This window comes from Lipophrys pholis (genome assembly GCF_963383615.2).
Source record: "Lipophrys pholis genome assembly, chromosome: 10".
In the NCBI taxonomy this organism is placed as follows: Eukaryota; Metazoa; Chordata; class Actinopteri; order Blenniiformes; family Blenniidae; genus Lipophrys; species Lipophrys pholis.
The window spans coordinates 575,796-592,478 of NC_137640.1; the positions used below are offsets into that span (position 1 = coordinate 575,796).

Sequence of the window (16,683 nt, forward strand, 5' to 3'; positions counted from 1 at the left end):
GTCAGTTTTATCAGACCTCTGGGAAAATATGAGTTTCTTGCTCTTAAAGGAGATAACAAAGCACCCTGTCACGGTTTAAAGCATGTAAATAAAGTAAAGACATGTTGTCTCCAGAGGCTGTTGTTAAGGATGATGTTAAGATAATGTAAAGTAGCTGTCAAACATTATCCAGCCGGTCTGCCATCTTTTTCTACGTCACATTAGCTCGTAAAGTCTGTTTTCATCAAGACTCCACACCACCAGTGACCCAGTCCACCAGTGACCCAGTCCACCAGTGACCCAGTCCATCAGTGACCCAGTCCATCAGTGACCCAGTCCACCAGTGACCCAGTCCATCAGTGACCCAGTCCATCAGTGACCCAGTCCATCAGTGACCCAGTCCATCAGTGACCCAGTCCACCAGTGACCCAGTCCACCAGTCCACCAGTGACCCAGTCCACCAGTGACCCAGTCCATCAGTGACCCAGTCCATCAGTGACCCAGTCCACCAGTGACCCAGTCCACCAGTCCACCAGTGACCCAGTCCATCAGTGACCCAGTCCACCAGTGACCCAGTCCATCAGTGACCCAGTCCATCAGTGACCCAGTCCACCAGTCCAGCAGTGACCCAGTCCACCAGTGACCCAGTCCACCAGTGACCCAGTCCATCAGTGACCCAGTCCATCAGTGACCCAGTCCACCAGTCCAGCAGTGACCCAGTCCACCAGTCCACCAGTCCACCAGTGACCCAGTCCACCAGTGACCCAGTCCACCAGTCCAGCAGTGACCCAGTCCAGCAGTGACCCAGTCCACCAGTCCAGCAGTGACCCAGTCCACCAGTCCACCAGTGACCCAGTCCAGCAGTGACCCAGTCCATCAGTGACCCAGTCCACCAGTGACCCAGTCCACCAGTCCAGCAGTGACCCAGTCCAGCAGTGACCCAGTCCAGCAGTGACCCAGTCCACCAGTGACCCAGTCCACCAGTCCACCAGTCCAGCAGTGACCCAGTCCAGCAGTGACCCAGTCCACCAGTGACCCAGTCCACCAGTGACCCAGTCCATCAGTGACCCAGTCCATCAGTGACCCAGTCCACCAGTCCAGCAGTGACCCAGTCCACCAGTCCACCAGTCCACCAGTGACCCAGTCCACCAGTGACCCAGTCCATCAGTGACCCAGTCCACCAGTGACCCAGTCCACCAGTCCAGCAGTGACCCAGTCCAGCAGTGACCCAGTCCATCAGTGACCCAGTCCACCAGTGACCCAGTCCACCAGTCCACCAGTGACCCAGTCCACCGGTCCAGCAGTGACCCAGTCCACCAGTCGGGTACGGCATGGTAAAGCTCACCCAGACCCAACTGTGGCGCCGGCCCACCAGACAGTACGGTTAAGGTGTAGGCGGGGTTTTGAACGACGTGGGGACATGTCGGGTGAAGAATGCTGAAGTTGCCAGCTGCAGCTCAGGAGGCGGGGCTTCGGCCCATGAGGCGGAGCTACGGCTCAGGAGGCGGAGCTACGGCTCAGGAGGCGGAGCTACGGCTCAGGAGGCGGAGCTGGAGCCGTGAGCCTCGTTCTCTGTGACACAGCTTAAACTTTATCATTGTGAACAGCAGCGTCCAGCTCCTGCTGAAGCTCCGCCTCCTGTTATTGTTGTCGGCGAGGCTCTGGGGTCAAAGGTGAAGCAGACTGATGTGGAGAGACACTCCGTCAAACTCACTGTCAGTGTGTGTGTGTGTGTGTGTGTGTGTGTGTGTGTGTGTGTGTGTGTGTGTGTGTGTGTGTCCAGGTGGTGGGGCTGTACCGTCTGTGTGGCTCCGCCGCGGTGAAGAAGGAACTCCGCGAGGCGTTCGAGAGAGACAGCCACGCCGTGGAGCTGAGCGAGAACACCTACCCTGACATCAACGTCATCACAGGTAACACACACACACACACACACACACACACACACACACACACTGATTAGCAGCTGCTCCTGCTCTCTGTTAACCCTTTGTGGTGCGACATGATGAGCAGAGTTAATAAACCGTTACGTTCTTAGAAACAAAGCGATGCACGACTATCATATGTGTCATAAAGAACACGCCATGAACACAAAGCAGGAAATAAAGTTCAAAGGTCAGAGAGTTTGGCTCCTCAACTGGGGGATACCCTCCATATCTGGCAACACAGGTCAGCCTGTAGATTCATTTTCCAGAGGTTGTTAAATATGAGCGACAGAATCTCGAGGACATGAGGAGGAAAGAAGAAGAGGAGGATGAATCTCTTGTTGGTCCTGTAGAAGAAGCTCCTACAGGATGTTCCCCTCAGACTGGATCACTAAAGGTCACAGGACGGGTTCAGTTCTGACTCCCTCCCTCGGCTTCAAATGTAAAAGTGAAAACCTGCTGAGTCAAGGCCTGTGGAAACGCTGCGTCACTGAAGAGGAGGAGGAGCAGGAGGAGCAAGAGCAGGAGGAGGAGGAGCCACCAGTCGTTCCAGACCCTGGAAACCCCTGGGCATTGTGGGAGCTGCTGTTGGCTTTGGGGAGAGGCCCCGTTCAGGCGTCCTGCTTTGATCCGCCTGCAGTCACACAGCAGGGCAAAGAACACAGTTAACAGTTGAGCGGGTTAGAATTAAAGCAGCGGCGAAGCTTGTTGGTTTTCGCCGCCTGATTCTGCTCCGCCCAGCAAGTTCAGGAGGAGTTTTACTGTCCAGCTGTCACAGGAAACAAAAAGGGAAATAATACGCCACAAATCTAAAGGACTTATTGTGTCTTTTAATAGCGTGGCAGACCCGTTACTACTGACAAGTCCACAGAACCACAAGAACCAAGAACTGGATGATGAACAGAGAATGACTCTCATTTCACTTTAATTTAGACTTCACTTCATATTTAACCGTTTTAACGTTTAAGGCAAGGCTGATCTATTTATAGATCACTATTTTCAGACAATGCGCCTACGGGTGTATGTATTGAATGACTATAAAGCCATCCATCCTTCCATCACCCATCCATCCATCCATCATCCATCCATCCTTCCATCATCCATCCATCCATCACCCATCATCCATCATCCATCATCCATCACCCATCCATCCATCATCCATCCATCCATCCTTCCATCATCCATCCATCATCCATCCATCCATCCATCATCCATCCATCCATCACCCATCATCCATCATCCATCCATCCATCCATCCATCCATCACCCATCATCCATCATCCATCCATCATCCATCCATCCATCACCCATCATCCATCATCCATCCATCCATCCATCATCCATCCATCCATCCATCACCCATCATCCATCATCCATCCATCCATCCTTCCATCATCCATCCATCATCCATCCATCCATCCATCATCCATCCATCCATCACCCATCATCCATCATCCATCCATCCATCCATCCATCCATCCATCCATCACCCATCATCCATCATCCATCCATCCATCCTTCCATCATCCATCCATCATCCATCCATCCATCACCCATCCATCCATCCATCATCCATCCATCCATCCTTCCATCATCCATCCATCATCCATCCATCCATCACCCATCCATCCATCCATCATCCATCCATCCTTCCATCATCCATCCATCCATCACCCATCATCCATCATCCATCCATCCATCACCCATCATCCATCATCCATCCATCCATCCATCATCCATCCATCCATCACCCATCATCCATCATCCATCCATCCATCCTTCCATCATCCATCCATCATCCATCCATCCATCATCCATCCATCCTTCCATCATCCATCCATCCATCACCCATCATCCATCATCCATCATCCATCCATCCATCACCCATCACCCATCATCCATCATCCATCATCCATCCATCCATCCATCCATCACCCATCCATCCACCCATCCATCCATCCATCCATCCATCCATCCATCCATCCATCCATCCATCCATTCACCCATCATCCATCCATCCATCCATCCATCCATCCATCATCCATCCATCCATCCATCCATCACCCATCCATCCACCCATCCATCCACCCATCCATCCATCCATCCATCCATCCATCCATCCATCCATCCATCTCTACCTTTCACTATAACTATAATTCACACTGCTTTACACAGAAATAAAGGAAATCCATTAAAGTTTAACTGAGAACTAAAGTAAATATATTTATTAAACGTGTCCTTAGTTCATGAAGCCCTCAGGAGACAGAATACTCAGGTCAGAATGAGAACAATTGAAAATATTAAGACAAAACATTGGTACCAGAGAAATCTTTTATAAATAAACGTGTTTATTTATTCCTAAACATTATTGATAAACACATTTATTTATAAACACGTCTGTGGATCACTACTGACATTTAAAACAATAATTTTAAAGAGAAGAAATCAAGAGACTCAGAAATATTGAGGGTTTATTGAGCCATCGTTGCTCCGCTGCCCCCTGGTGTCTGGTGTCTGGTGTAACAGCAGATAAAGGAAGCTCAGGGCTTCACGTGGCCACTGAGCTGAACGCTTCGGACGGCCGCACAACTGCAGCTGCAACCTTACATCCCTACCTCGTTCACAGCCCCGCCTACATTTTACCATACTGTCTGTAGTGGGAAAGCACAACCCAGTTGGTCTGGGTGCGCTTTGCCTTACCGTACCGCCTTACCATACCACCTTACCATACCACCTTACCATACCGCCTTACCATACCACCTTACCATACCGCCTTGCTGTACCGCCTTACCATACCACCTTACCGTACCGCCTTACCATACCACCTTACCATACCACCTTACTATACCGCCTTACCATACCACCTTACCATACCGCCTTGCTGTACCGCCTTGCTGTACCGCCTTACCATACCACCTTACTGTACCGCCTTACCATACCACCTTACTGTACCGCCTTACCATACCACCTTACCATACCGCCTTACCGTACCACCTAACCATACCGCCTTAACATACCACCTTACCATACCACCTTACCATACCGCCTTACCATACTGCCTTACCATACCACCTTACCGTATCTTACTGTACCGCCTTACCATACCTTACTGTACCGCCTTACCATACCACCTTACCGTACTGCCTTACCATACCTTACCGCCTTACCATGCTACCTTACCATACCACCTTACCGTATCTTACTGTACTGCCTTACCATACCTTACCATACCGCCTTACCATGCTGCCTTACCATACCACCTTAACGTATCTTACTGTACTGCCTTACCATACCTTACCGTACCGCCTTACCGTACCGCCTTACCATACCTTACTGTACCGCCTTACCATTCCAACTTACCGTACCTTACCGTACCGCCTTTCCGTACCTTACTGTACCGCCTTACCATACCAACTTACCGTACCTTACCGTACCGCCTTTCTGTACCTTACCGTGCCGCCTTACCATACCAACTTACCATACCACCTTACTGTACCGCCTTACCATACCACCTTACCATACCGCCTTACCGTACCACCTAACCATACCGCCTTAACATACCACCTTACTGTACCGCCTTACCATACCACCTTACCATACCGCCTTACCATACTGCCTTACCATACCACCTTACCGTATCTTACTGTACTGCCTTACCATACCTTACCATACCGCCTTACCATGCTGCCTTACCATACCACCTTACCGTATCTTACCGTACCGCCTTACCATACCTTACTGTACCGCCTTACCATTCCAACTTACCGTACCTTACCGTACCGCCTTTCCGTACCTTACCATAACGCCTTATCATACCAACTTACCGTACCTTACCGTACCGCCTTTCTGTACCTTACCGTGCCGCCTTACCATACCAACTTACCGTACCTTACCGTACCGCCTTTCTGTACCTTACCGTGCCGCTTTACCATACCAACTTACCGTACCTTTCCGTACCGCCTTTCTGTACCTTACCGTGCCGCCTTACCATACCGCCCCGCTCAGGGATGCACTGCAGTGGGACTGAGTCTCAAGGAGCCCAGCAGAGGGACCCCTGGTCTAAGAGGACAGAGTGAATGTTGACCTCCAGCTGACCCCCCCCCCATCCCCCCCCCCCCCCCCCCCCCGGCTCAGATTTATTGATCGTGGCTTCAGGGCAGGGAGGGTTCCCACAGAGAACAGACGGGTGTTTGTTCTCTGAGCAGCGACCTTCCACTTTGTTTGAACAAGAGGTCAAAGGTCAAGCTGTGCCCAGGTGCATTGTGGGCCTTGTAGTGTTTAGAGACACTACCTGCTGCTTTTTACAGGTGTGTGTGTGTGTGTGTGTGTGTGTGTGTGTGTGTGTGTGTGTGTGTGTGTGTGTGTGTGTGTGTGTGTGTGTGTGTGTGTGTGTGTGTGTGTGTGTGTGTGTGTGTGTGTGTGTGTGTGTGTGTGTGTGTGTGTGTGTGTGCGTGAAAGAGAGAGAGAGAGAGAGAGAGAGTCAGCCACCAGGTTAAGACGCAGACTGACAGCAGCTAATGAATTTACCTGAATGGTTCAGATCTCCACACACACACACACACACACACACACACACACACACACACACACACACACACACACACACACACACACACACACACACACACACACACACACACACACACACACACACACACACACACACACACAGGAAGTGGCTGTTTAAGAAGAGTTTTGTTAAACAGCAGGAAAACTAGACGATGTGGCCTTTTATCATTTCCTCTATATTCTCAGTGCGTCTCCCCGTTCACCTTATATTTCTCTATATTCTACCTGAAAGCCACACTTTGATTGATCAGTCACACCAGTAGGATTCTATTCTGCATATAAAGAAGTCCAGATGCTTTTAGTGTAAAAAGTTACTTTGATATTTTGGTATTACTTTGTGGTGTTTCCCCTGAGCGCTGCCGTGCCGATACTGATGGATGCTAATGAGTCTTATTGTAACACTGAGCTGAATCTGGATCCGTCCTTCACCTCCTCATCCAGTAGGCCGGCCTCTTATTCCTGCTTCACTCTCATTTACACTGTTGTCCTCCCAGTCCAGAGAGCAGCAGGCAGAGAGGAAGTAATCCTCCGCCTACCTTAAAGAGTAGATTACAGGGATTACCAGTGAGCGTGTTAAGTTTTGCTCTCTGTTCTCCGAACTCGTCCTGAAGGGACGTCGCTGGATTTACTGCCAATCGTATTGTCATTCGCTGGAAATAGAAAGCAAAGGAGGTGGAGATGTGGTGGAGGAATTCCTGCGATGCTGAGGTGAAGACGGAGCTCCTATTGTCTGCCTCTAATCGCAAAAACTCCTGGACAAAGATTATGTCACCACTTCCTGTGGATGAGACCGTCACTGACACAGATACATGTCCTGTGTTTCAGTATGTACATGTCCTGTGTTTCAGTATGTACATGTCCTGTGTTTCAGTATGTACTGTACATGTCCTGTGTTTCAGTATGTACTGTACATGTCCTGTGTTTCAGTATGTACATGTCCTGTGTTTCAGTATGTACATGTCCTGTGTTTCAGTATGTACATGTCCTGTGTTTCAGTATAGACATGTCCTGTGTTTCAGTATGTACATGTCCTGTGTTTCAGTATGTACATGTCCTGTGTTTCAGTGTGTACATGTCCTGTGTTTCAGTGTGTACATGTCCTGTGTTTCAGTGTGTACATGTCCTGTGTTTCAGTATGTACATGTCCTGTGTTTCAGTATGTACATGTCCTGTGTTTCAGTATGTACTGTACATGTCCTGTGTTTCAGTATGTACTGTACATGTCCTGTGTTTCAGTATGTACTGTACATGTCCTGTGTTTCAGTATGTACATGTCCTGTGTTTCAGTGTGTACATGTCCTGTGTTTCAGTGTGTACATGTCCTGTGTTTCAGTATGTACATGTCCTGTGTTTCAGTATGTACATGTCCTGTGTTTCAGTATGTACATGTCCTGTGTTTCAGTGTGTACATGTCCTGTGTTTCAGTGTGTACATGTCCTGTGTTTCAGTATGTACATGTCCTGTGTTTCAGTATAGACATGTCCTGTGTTTCAGTATGTACATGTCCTGTGTTTCAGTGTGTACATGTCCTGTGTTTCAGTATGTACATGTCCTGTGTTTCAGTATGTACATGTCCTGTGTTTCAGTATAGACATGTCCTGTGTTTCAGTATGTACATGTCCTGTGTTTCAGTATGTACATGTCCTGTGTTTCAGTATGTACATGTCCTGTGTTTCAGTGTGTACATGTCCTGTGTTTCAGTGTGTACATGTCCTGTGTTTCAGTATAGACCCGCCCTCCTTAAAGGAGTCGTCAGCTGCTATTCTGACGGAGCCAGTCGCCTTTAAACTTTCTTTAAATCAATAGTTAAGATTTATTAGAAGAAAGAATCAAACCTGGAGCTTCATTCTGACCCTGTTTCATCCCACAACTTCCTCTCAGAGAGAACAGGAGAGATTCTGACTGCTAGGATGTTAGGCTGCTGATTGGCTGCAGGAACTGTCAGTCATGGTCAGTGATGCCGGTAACCCGTTAATTAGTAACGTGTTATTCTCATATGACCACTTTTTTCAGTAACATGTTACTATTTCCAAACCAGTAGTCAGATTAAAGTTACTTCTCCAAGTCACTGTGCGTTGCTATTGTAGTTACTATTGTAGTTACTATTGTAGTTACCACTGTAGAGTTACTATTGTAGAGTTACTATTGTAGTTACCACTGTAGAGTTACTATTGTAGAGTCACTATTGTAGAGTTGCTATTGTAGAGTTACTATTGTAGAGTTGCTATTGTAGAGTTACTATTGTAGAGTTACTATTGTAGAGTCACTAATGTATAGTTGCTATTGTAGTTACTATTATAGTTACTATTGTAGTTACTAATGTAGAGTTACTATTGTAGTTACTATTATAGTTACTATTGTAGAGTCACTATTGTATAGTTGCTATTGTAGAGTTACTATTGTAGAGTCACTATTGTATAGTTGCTATTGTAGAGTTACTATTGTAGTGTTACTATTGTAGAGTTACTATTGTAGAGTTGCTATTGTAGAGTTACTATTGTAGAGTTACTATTGTAGAGTCACTATTGTAGAGTTATTATTGTAGAGTTACTATTGCAGAGTCACTATTGTAGTTACTATTATAGTTACTATTGTAGTTACTAATGTAGAGTTACTATTGTCGTTACTATTGTAAAATTACTATTGTATAGTTGCTATTGTAGAGTTACTATTGTAGAGTCACTATTGTAGTTACTATTGTAGAGTTACTATTGTAGTTACTATTGTAGAGTGGCGCCCCCTTGTGGGCGATTCTGGTTTGAACCAAGAAACATGTTTGAACCAGGAAACCAGGATTCTGGTGACGACTGCTTTAAGGATATAAAGTTGGTTAATGTGATCAGTTTTAAGTCTGAATAAGATCTGAACAGACGAACATTCGTCATGTTTTATTTTGTAGTAATGCACCAGGTTGTGTCTGTCGCCTCACAGCAGAAACAAACATTCATTTCCTGGCTGAAGGTTTCTAGTCCAGCGTCCTCCAGCAGTCCACCACCACTGCTGGGTTAATGAGTGGCTCTGGACTCTGTGTGTGTGTGTGTGTGTGTGTGTGTGTGTGTGTGTGTGTGTGTGTGTGTGTGTGTGTGTGTGTGTGTGTGTGTGTGTGTGTGTGTGTGTGTGTGTGTGTGTGTGTGTGTGTGTGTGTGTGTGTGTGTGTGTGTGTGTGTGTGTGTGTGTGTGTGTGTGTGTGTGTGTGTGTGTGTGTGTGTGTGTCCAGGATGAACTCTGCCCGTCCACAGCAGGTGTAGAAGATGGATTAATGGATGATGTATTGACAAACAGCAAATAGTTGCCATGACGATGAAGCAGCCGTTGGTACAGGCCGGTCAGTGTGACTGTGTGGTGGTGACCCCAGGGGTCCCTGCTCCTCCTGTACGGCTTCACACTCAACTGAAGCAGTTTAAACAGCATTTTAACGCCTGCAGCTGGTGGGTCACCGCCCCGGTCCGCCCGTGACCTTTGACCTCCTCAGTCCCATCCTGCTGTTCCTCTCGTCTCTGAAGCCTGAAGCCCCCTGAAGCATGAAGCCGCCTGAAGCCTGAAGCCGCCTGAAGCCTGAAGCATGAAGCCTGAAGCATGAAGCATGAAGCATGAAGCCTGAAGCCTGAAGCATGAAGCCGCCTGAAGCATGAAGCATGAAGCATGAAGCATGAAGCCTGAAGCCTGAAGCCTGAAGCCTGAAGCATGAAGCCGCCTGAAGCCTGAAGCCTGAAGCCTGAAGCCTGAAGCCCCCTGAAGCCTGAAGCCTGAAGCCCCCTGAAGCCTGAAGCATGAAGCCTGAAGCCTGAAGCATGAAGCCTGAAGCCTGAAGCCCCCTGAAGCCTGAAGCATGAAGCCTGAAGCCTGAAGCCCCCTGAAGCCTGAAGCCTGAAGCCTGAAGCCTGAAGCATGAAGCCTGAAGCATGAAGCCTGAAGCATGAATGTGGAACGCTGTCACATAATAACATATTTGGATAACGTCCAGAGAGAAGTACGGTAGCGTAGCACTGCGACTTGGTTCCTTCATTAATCTTTACATCAGAACCACCGTCATTACTCTTTCAGAACCACCGTCATTACTCTTTCAGAACCACCGTCATTAGTCACTCAGCCTCCAGCCGTCAATGGAAACTGATCTGGCTTCTAGCAGAGGGAAGGAGACAAAGAGCTGGCACACTGCCAAGGGGGGGGGGGGGGGGGGGTTGTCTGAACTAGGAGAGCCTGAAGTCACAGGTGTGAATGCGCCATCATAGACATTAAACTCCGCCCCTCCCTCCACCCCCTGTCCTGGCTGAGTGACTCACCCTCTCACCCGCCCCCTGCAGGAGTGTTGAAGGACTACCTGCGTGAGCTGCCCGGCCCTCTGATCACCAGGCCGCTGTATCAGGCCGTGCTGGAGGCCATGGCCGCCCGGCCGCTGAGGATGGGCGGCGCCGGCTGCCAGAACGACCGGGCCGACTCGGACCACGCTGTCAGTCTGCTGGAGAACCTGCCCGAGGTGGAGAGGGTGAGGAGACAACACGCCGTGATACACCTGTATTAAAGAAGTATTAAACAGTATTAAAGAAGTATTCAACAGTATTAAACAGTATTATAGAAGTATTATGGAAGCATTAACAGTATTAAACAGTATTAAAGAAGTATTAAACAGTATTAAAGAAGCATTAACAGTATTAAAGAAGTATTCAACAGTATTAAACAGTATTATAGAAGTATTATAGAAGTATTAAAGAAGCATTAACAGTATTAAACAGTATTAAAGAAGTATTAAACAGTATTAAAGAAGCATTAACAGTATTAAAGAAGCATTAAACAGTATTAAAGAAGTATTAAACAGTATTAAAGAAGTATTAAACAGTATTATAGAAGTATTATAGAAGTATTAAAGAAGCATTAACAGTATTAAACAGTATTAAAGAAGCATTAAACAGTATTAAAGAAGTATTAAACAGTATTATAGAAGTATTAAAAAAGCATTAACAGTATTAAACAGTATTAAAGAAGTATTAAACAGTATTAAAGAAGCATTAAACAGTATTAAAGAAGTATTAAAGAAGTATTAAACAGTATTAAACAGTATTAAAGAAGTATTAAACAGTATTAAAGAAGCATTAACAGTATTAATGAAGTATTAAACAGTATTAATGAAGTATTAAACAGTATTAAAGAAGTATTAAACAGTATTATAGAAGTATTAAAGAAGCATTAAACAGTATTAAAGAAGTATTAAACAGTATTAAAGAAGTATTAAACAGTATTATAGAAGTATTATGGAAGCATTAACAGTATTAAACAGTATTAAAGAAGTATTAAACAGTATTAAAGAAGCATTAACAGTATTAAAGAAGTATTCAACAGTATTAAACAGTATTATAGAAGTATTATAGAAGTATTAAAGAAGCATTAACAGTATTAAACAGTATTAAAGAAGTATTAAACAGTATTAAAGAAGCATTAACAGTATTAAAGAAGCATTAAACAGTATTAAAGAAGTATTAAACAGTATTAAAGAAGTATTAAACAGTATTATAGAAGTATTATAGAAGTATTAAAGAAGCATTAACAGTATTAAACAGTATTAAAGAAGCATTAAACAGTATTAAAGAAGTATTAAACAGTATTATAGAAGTATTAAAAAAGCATTAACAGTATTAAACAGTATTAAAGAAGTATTAAACAGTATTAAAGAAGCATTAAACAGTATTAAAGAAGTATTAAAGAAGTATTAAACAGTATTAAACAGTATTAAAGAAGTATTAAACAGTATTAAAGAAGCATTAACAGTATTAATGAAGTATTAAACAGTATTAATGAAGTATTAAACAGTATTAAAGAAGTATTAAACAGTATTATAGAAGTATTAAAGAAGCATTAAACAGTATTAAAGAAGTATTAAACAGTATTAAAGAAGTATTAAACAGTATTATAGAAGTATTAAACAGTATTAAACAGTATTATAGAAGTATTAAAGAAGTATTAAAGAAGTATTAAACAGTATTAAAGAGCATTAAACAGTATTATAGAAGTATTAAACAGTATTAAAGAAGTATTAAAGAGTATTAAACAGTATTATAGAAGTATTAAAGAAGCATTAAACCGTATTAAAGAGTAATATAGAAGTATTAAAGAGTATTCAACAGTATTATAGAAGTATTAAAGAAGCATTAAACAGTATTAAAGAAGTATTAAACAGTATTAAAGAAGTATTAAACAGTATTATAGAAGTATTAAAGAAGTATTAAACAGTATTAAAGAGTATTAAACAGTATTAAAGAGTATTAAACAGTATTATAGAAGTATTAAAGAAGTATTAAACAGTATTAAAGAGTATTAAACAGTATTATAGAAGTATTAAACAGTATTAAAGAAGTATTAAACAGTATTAAAGAGCATTAAACAGTATTATAGAAGTATTAAACAGTATTATAGAAGTATTAAACAGTATTAAAGAGTATTAAACAGTATTATAGAAGTATTAAAGAAGCATTAAACCGTATTAAAGAGTAATATAGAAGTATTAAACAGTATTAAAGAAGTATTAAAGAGTATTCAACAGTATTATAGAAGTATTAAAGAAGCATTAAACAGTATTAAAGAAGTATTAAACAGTATTAAAGAAGTATTAAACAGTATTATAGAAGTATTAAAGAGTATTAAACAGTATTAAAGAGTATTAAACAGTATTATAGAAGTATTAAAGAAGTATTAAACAGTATTAAAGAGTATTAAACAGTATTAAAGAAGTATTAAACAGTATTAAACAGTATTAAAGAGTATTAAACAGTATTAAAGAAGTATTAAACAGTATTAAAGAAGTATTAAAGAGTATTAAACAGTATTATAGAAGTATTAAAGAAGCATTAAACCGTATTAAAGAGTAATATAGAAGTATTAAAGAGTATTCAACAGTATTATAGAAGTATTAAAGAAGCATTAAACAGTATTAAAGAAGTATTAAACAGTATTAAAGAAGTATTAAACAGTATTATAGAAGTATTAAAGAAGTATTAAACAGTATTAAAGAGTATTAAACAGTATTAAAGAGTATTAAACAGTATTATAGAAGTATTAAAGAAGTATTAAACAGTATTAAAGAGTATTAAACAGTATTATAGAAGTATTAAACAGTATTAAAGAAGTATTAAACAGTATTAAAGAGCATTAAACAGTATTATAGAAGTATTAAACAGTATTATAGAAGTATTAAACAGTATTAAAGAGTATTAAACAGTATTATAGAAGTATTAAAGAAGCATTAAACCGTATTAAAGAGTAATATAGAAGTATTAAACAGTATTAAAGAAGTATTAAAGAGTATTCAACAGTATTATAGAAGTATTAAAGAAGCATTAAACAGTATTAAAGAAGTATTAAACAGTATTAAAGAAGTATTAAACAGTATTATAGAAGTATTAAAGAAGTATTAAACAGTATTAAAGAGTATTAAACAGTATTAAAGAGTATTAAACAGTATTATAGAAGTATTAAAGAAGTATTAAACAGTATTAAAGAGTATTAAACAGTATTAAAGAAGTATTAAACAGTATTAAACAGTATTAAAGAGTATTAAACAGTATTAAAGAAGTATTAAACAGTATTAAAGAAGTATTAAAGAGTATTAAACAGTATTATAGAAGTATTAAAGAAGCATTAAACAGTATTAAAGAGTAATATAGAAGTATTAAACAGTATTAAAGAAGTATTAAAGAGTATTCAACAGTATTATAGAAGTATTAAAGAAGCATTAAACAGTATTAAAGAAGTATTAAACAGTATTAAAGAAGTATTAAACAGTATTAAACAGTATTAAAGAGTATTAAACAGTATTAAAGAGTATTAAACAGTATTATAGAAGTATTAAAGGAGTATTAAACAGTATTAAAGAGTATTAAACAGTATTAAACAGTATTAAAGAGTATTAAACAGTATTAAAGAAGTATTAAACAGTATTAAAGAGCATTAAACAGTATTATAGAAGTATTAAACAGTATTATAGAAGTATTAAACAGTATTAAACAGTATTATAGAAGTATTAAAGAAGCATTAAACAGTATTAAAGAAGTATTAAACAGTATTAAAGAAGTATTAAACAGTATTATAGAAGTATTAAAGAAGTATTAAACAGTATTAAATAGTATTAAAGAGTATTAACAGTATTATAGAAGTATTAAACAGTATTTTATAAGTATTAAAGAAGTATTAAACAGTATTAAAGAAGTATTAAACAGTATTAAAGAGCATTAAACAGTATTATAGAAGTATTAAACAGTATTAAAGAGTATTAAACAGTATTAAACAGTATTAAACAGTATTATAGAAGTATTAAAGAGCATTAAACAGTATTATAGAAGTATTAAACAGTATTAAAGAGTATTAAACAGTATTAAACAGTATTATAGAAGTATTAAACAGTATTAAAGAAGTATTAAACAGTATTAAAGAAGTATTAAACAGTATTAAACAGTATTATAGAAGTATTAAACAGTATTATAGAAGTATTAAAGAAGTATTAAACAGTATTAAAGAAGTATTAAACAGTATTAAAGAGCATTAAACAGTATTATAGAAGTATTAAACAGTATTAAAGAAGTATTAAACAGTATTAAACAGTATTATAGAAGTATTAAAGAGCATTAAACAGTATTATAGAAGTATTAAACAGTATTAAAGAAGTATTAAAGAGTATTAAACAGTATTATAGAAGTATTAAAGAAGCATTAAACAGTATTAAAGAGTATTATAGAAGTATTAAACAGTATTAAAGAAGTATTAAACAGTATTAAACAGTATTAAACCGTATTAAACAGTATTAAAGAAGTATTCAAGAAGTATTAAACAGTATTCAGGGCTCAGTGATTAAGGAGGACGTGTAGACGAGGAGACGACAGGAGGATAAAGAGAAACCATGAGAACGTTGTTTGTTCTAAAGTCCTAAAGTTTCTGTCTTCGTTGTAAATGGAGAGAAATGACAATGTGTGTGTGTGTGTGTGTGTGTGTGTGTGTGTGTGTGTGTGTGTGTGTGTGTGTGTGTGTGTGTGTGTGTGTGTGTGTGTGTGTGTGTGTGTGTGTGTGTGTGTGTGTGTGTGTGTGTGTGTGTGTGTGTGTGTCAGGTGACCCTGCAGAGGCTGCTGGACCACCTGAGGCTGGTGGCGTCCCACCAGGAGGTGAACAAGATGACGTGTCAGAACCTGGCGGTGTGCTTCGGCCCGGTGCTGCTCAGCCAGCGGCAGGAGGCGTCCTGCCACACCAACCGGGTCTTCGTGGACTCGGAGGAGCTGGCCAGCGCGCTGCACTTCAAGAAGCACATCGAGGTGCTGCACTACCTGCTGCAGCTCTGGCCAGGTGAGTGCCGCTCTGCTTCCTGCCTCTGGGGGGCGTCGGGTCGGGTTCTGTGTCCAGCCGTCTCTCTGCACGTCGGCGCTGCAGCACCACCAGTCCATCCTGCACCGTCTCCACCACCGGTGCTGGCGTGTGGATGTGGCTCGTTTTCTCTATACCATGGTGCTACAGAGACCCAGACCCTGCCCACGCCACAACGCCATTTCTCGTAACCGTTTTTCTAAACTTGTTCCAGAGTGGAGGAATTACAAATGTCATGGCCCCGCCTCTCGACCTATACCTATAACCCCGCCCCCCTCTCCGTGACGTCATTAACAACACCAACATGGCGGAGGTGCAGGTGGAGCTGCAGGTGGAGCTGTAGGTGGAGCTGCAGGTGGAGCTGATGCTTTAATGAGGACACATGGTGGATTTGATTATTTCTACGTTCTTTTCATGTCTTCTTCTCTGGTTCTGATGTCTGTGGCGGCGTTACAGCGCCCCCTAGAGGCCTGCCACATGTACTACATCTCTTTGAGCGGTTTTTCTCCATCGGACCAGATGAGCAGCAGTTCTCCCCGTTTCACTCGGGCCACGGTGGACGACGCCCCTCTGATCTCTGATTTTCCAAAACATCAGCATGAAGCCAAACGCTGGCAGATACGCCCACTCAGTCACACGACAGCACAATCCTTCAAAATAAAAGCAGTAACCTAGGTTTGCTCTACAGCCCTGAGAGTCAGACGGTTTTGTTTGACGTTTCCAGCCGACAGCCAGGCGAAGCCTCGGCGCCGCGGCAGGGCGCCCCCAGACCTCCGTGGGGAGTCACTGTGACAGGAAGTCACTGTGACAGGATGTCACAGCTCTTAAAACAAAACAAAGCAAATTGTTCTGAAGGTTTGTTTAAACGCCTCCG

The 16,683-nt window shown here is 41.9% G+C and overlaps 1 protein-coding gene across 1 annotated transcript in view; it reads left to right on the top strand.

Moving 5' to 3' along the window:
* syde2 (synapse defective 1, Rho GTPase, homolog 2 (C. elegans)) overlaps window positions 1-16,683 on the top strand; it is a 54,004-nt gene that overhangs the window by 31,233 nt on the left and 6,088 nt on the right. Inside the window, exons 5-7 of the mRNA XM_080472678.1 lie at window positions 1,763-1,889; window positions 10,775-10,956; window positions 15,560-15,791. Coding sequence (XP_080328804.1) covers window positions 1,763-1,889; window positions 10,775-10,956; window positions 15,560-15,791 — 541 coding nt within the window. The remainder of the gene's footprint in view (window positions 1-1,762; window positions 1,890-10,774; window positions 10,957-15,559; window positions 15,792-16,683) is intronic.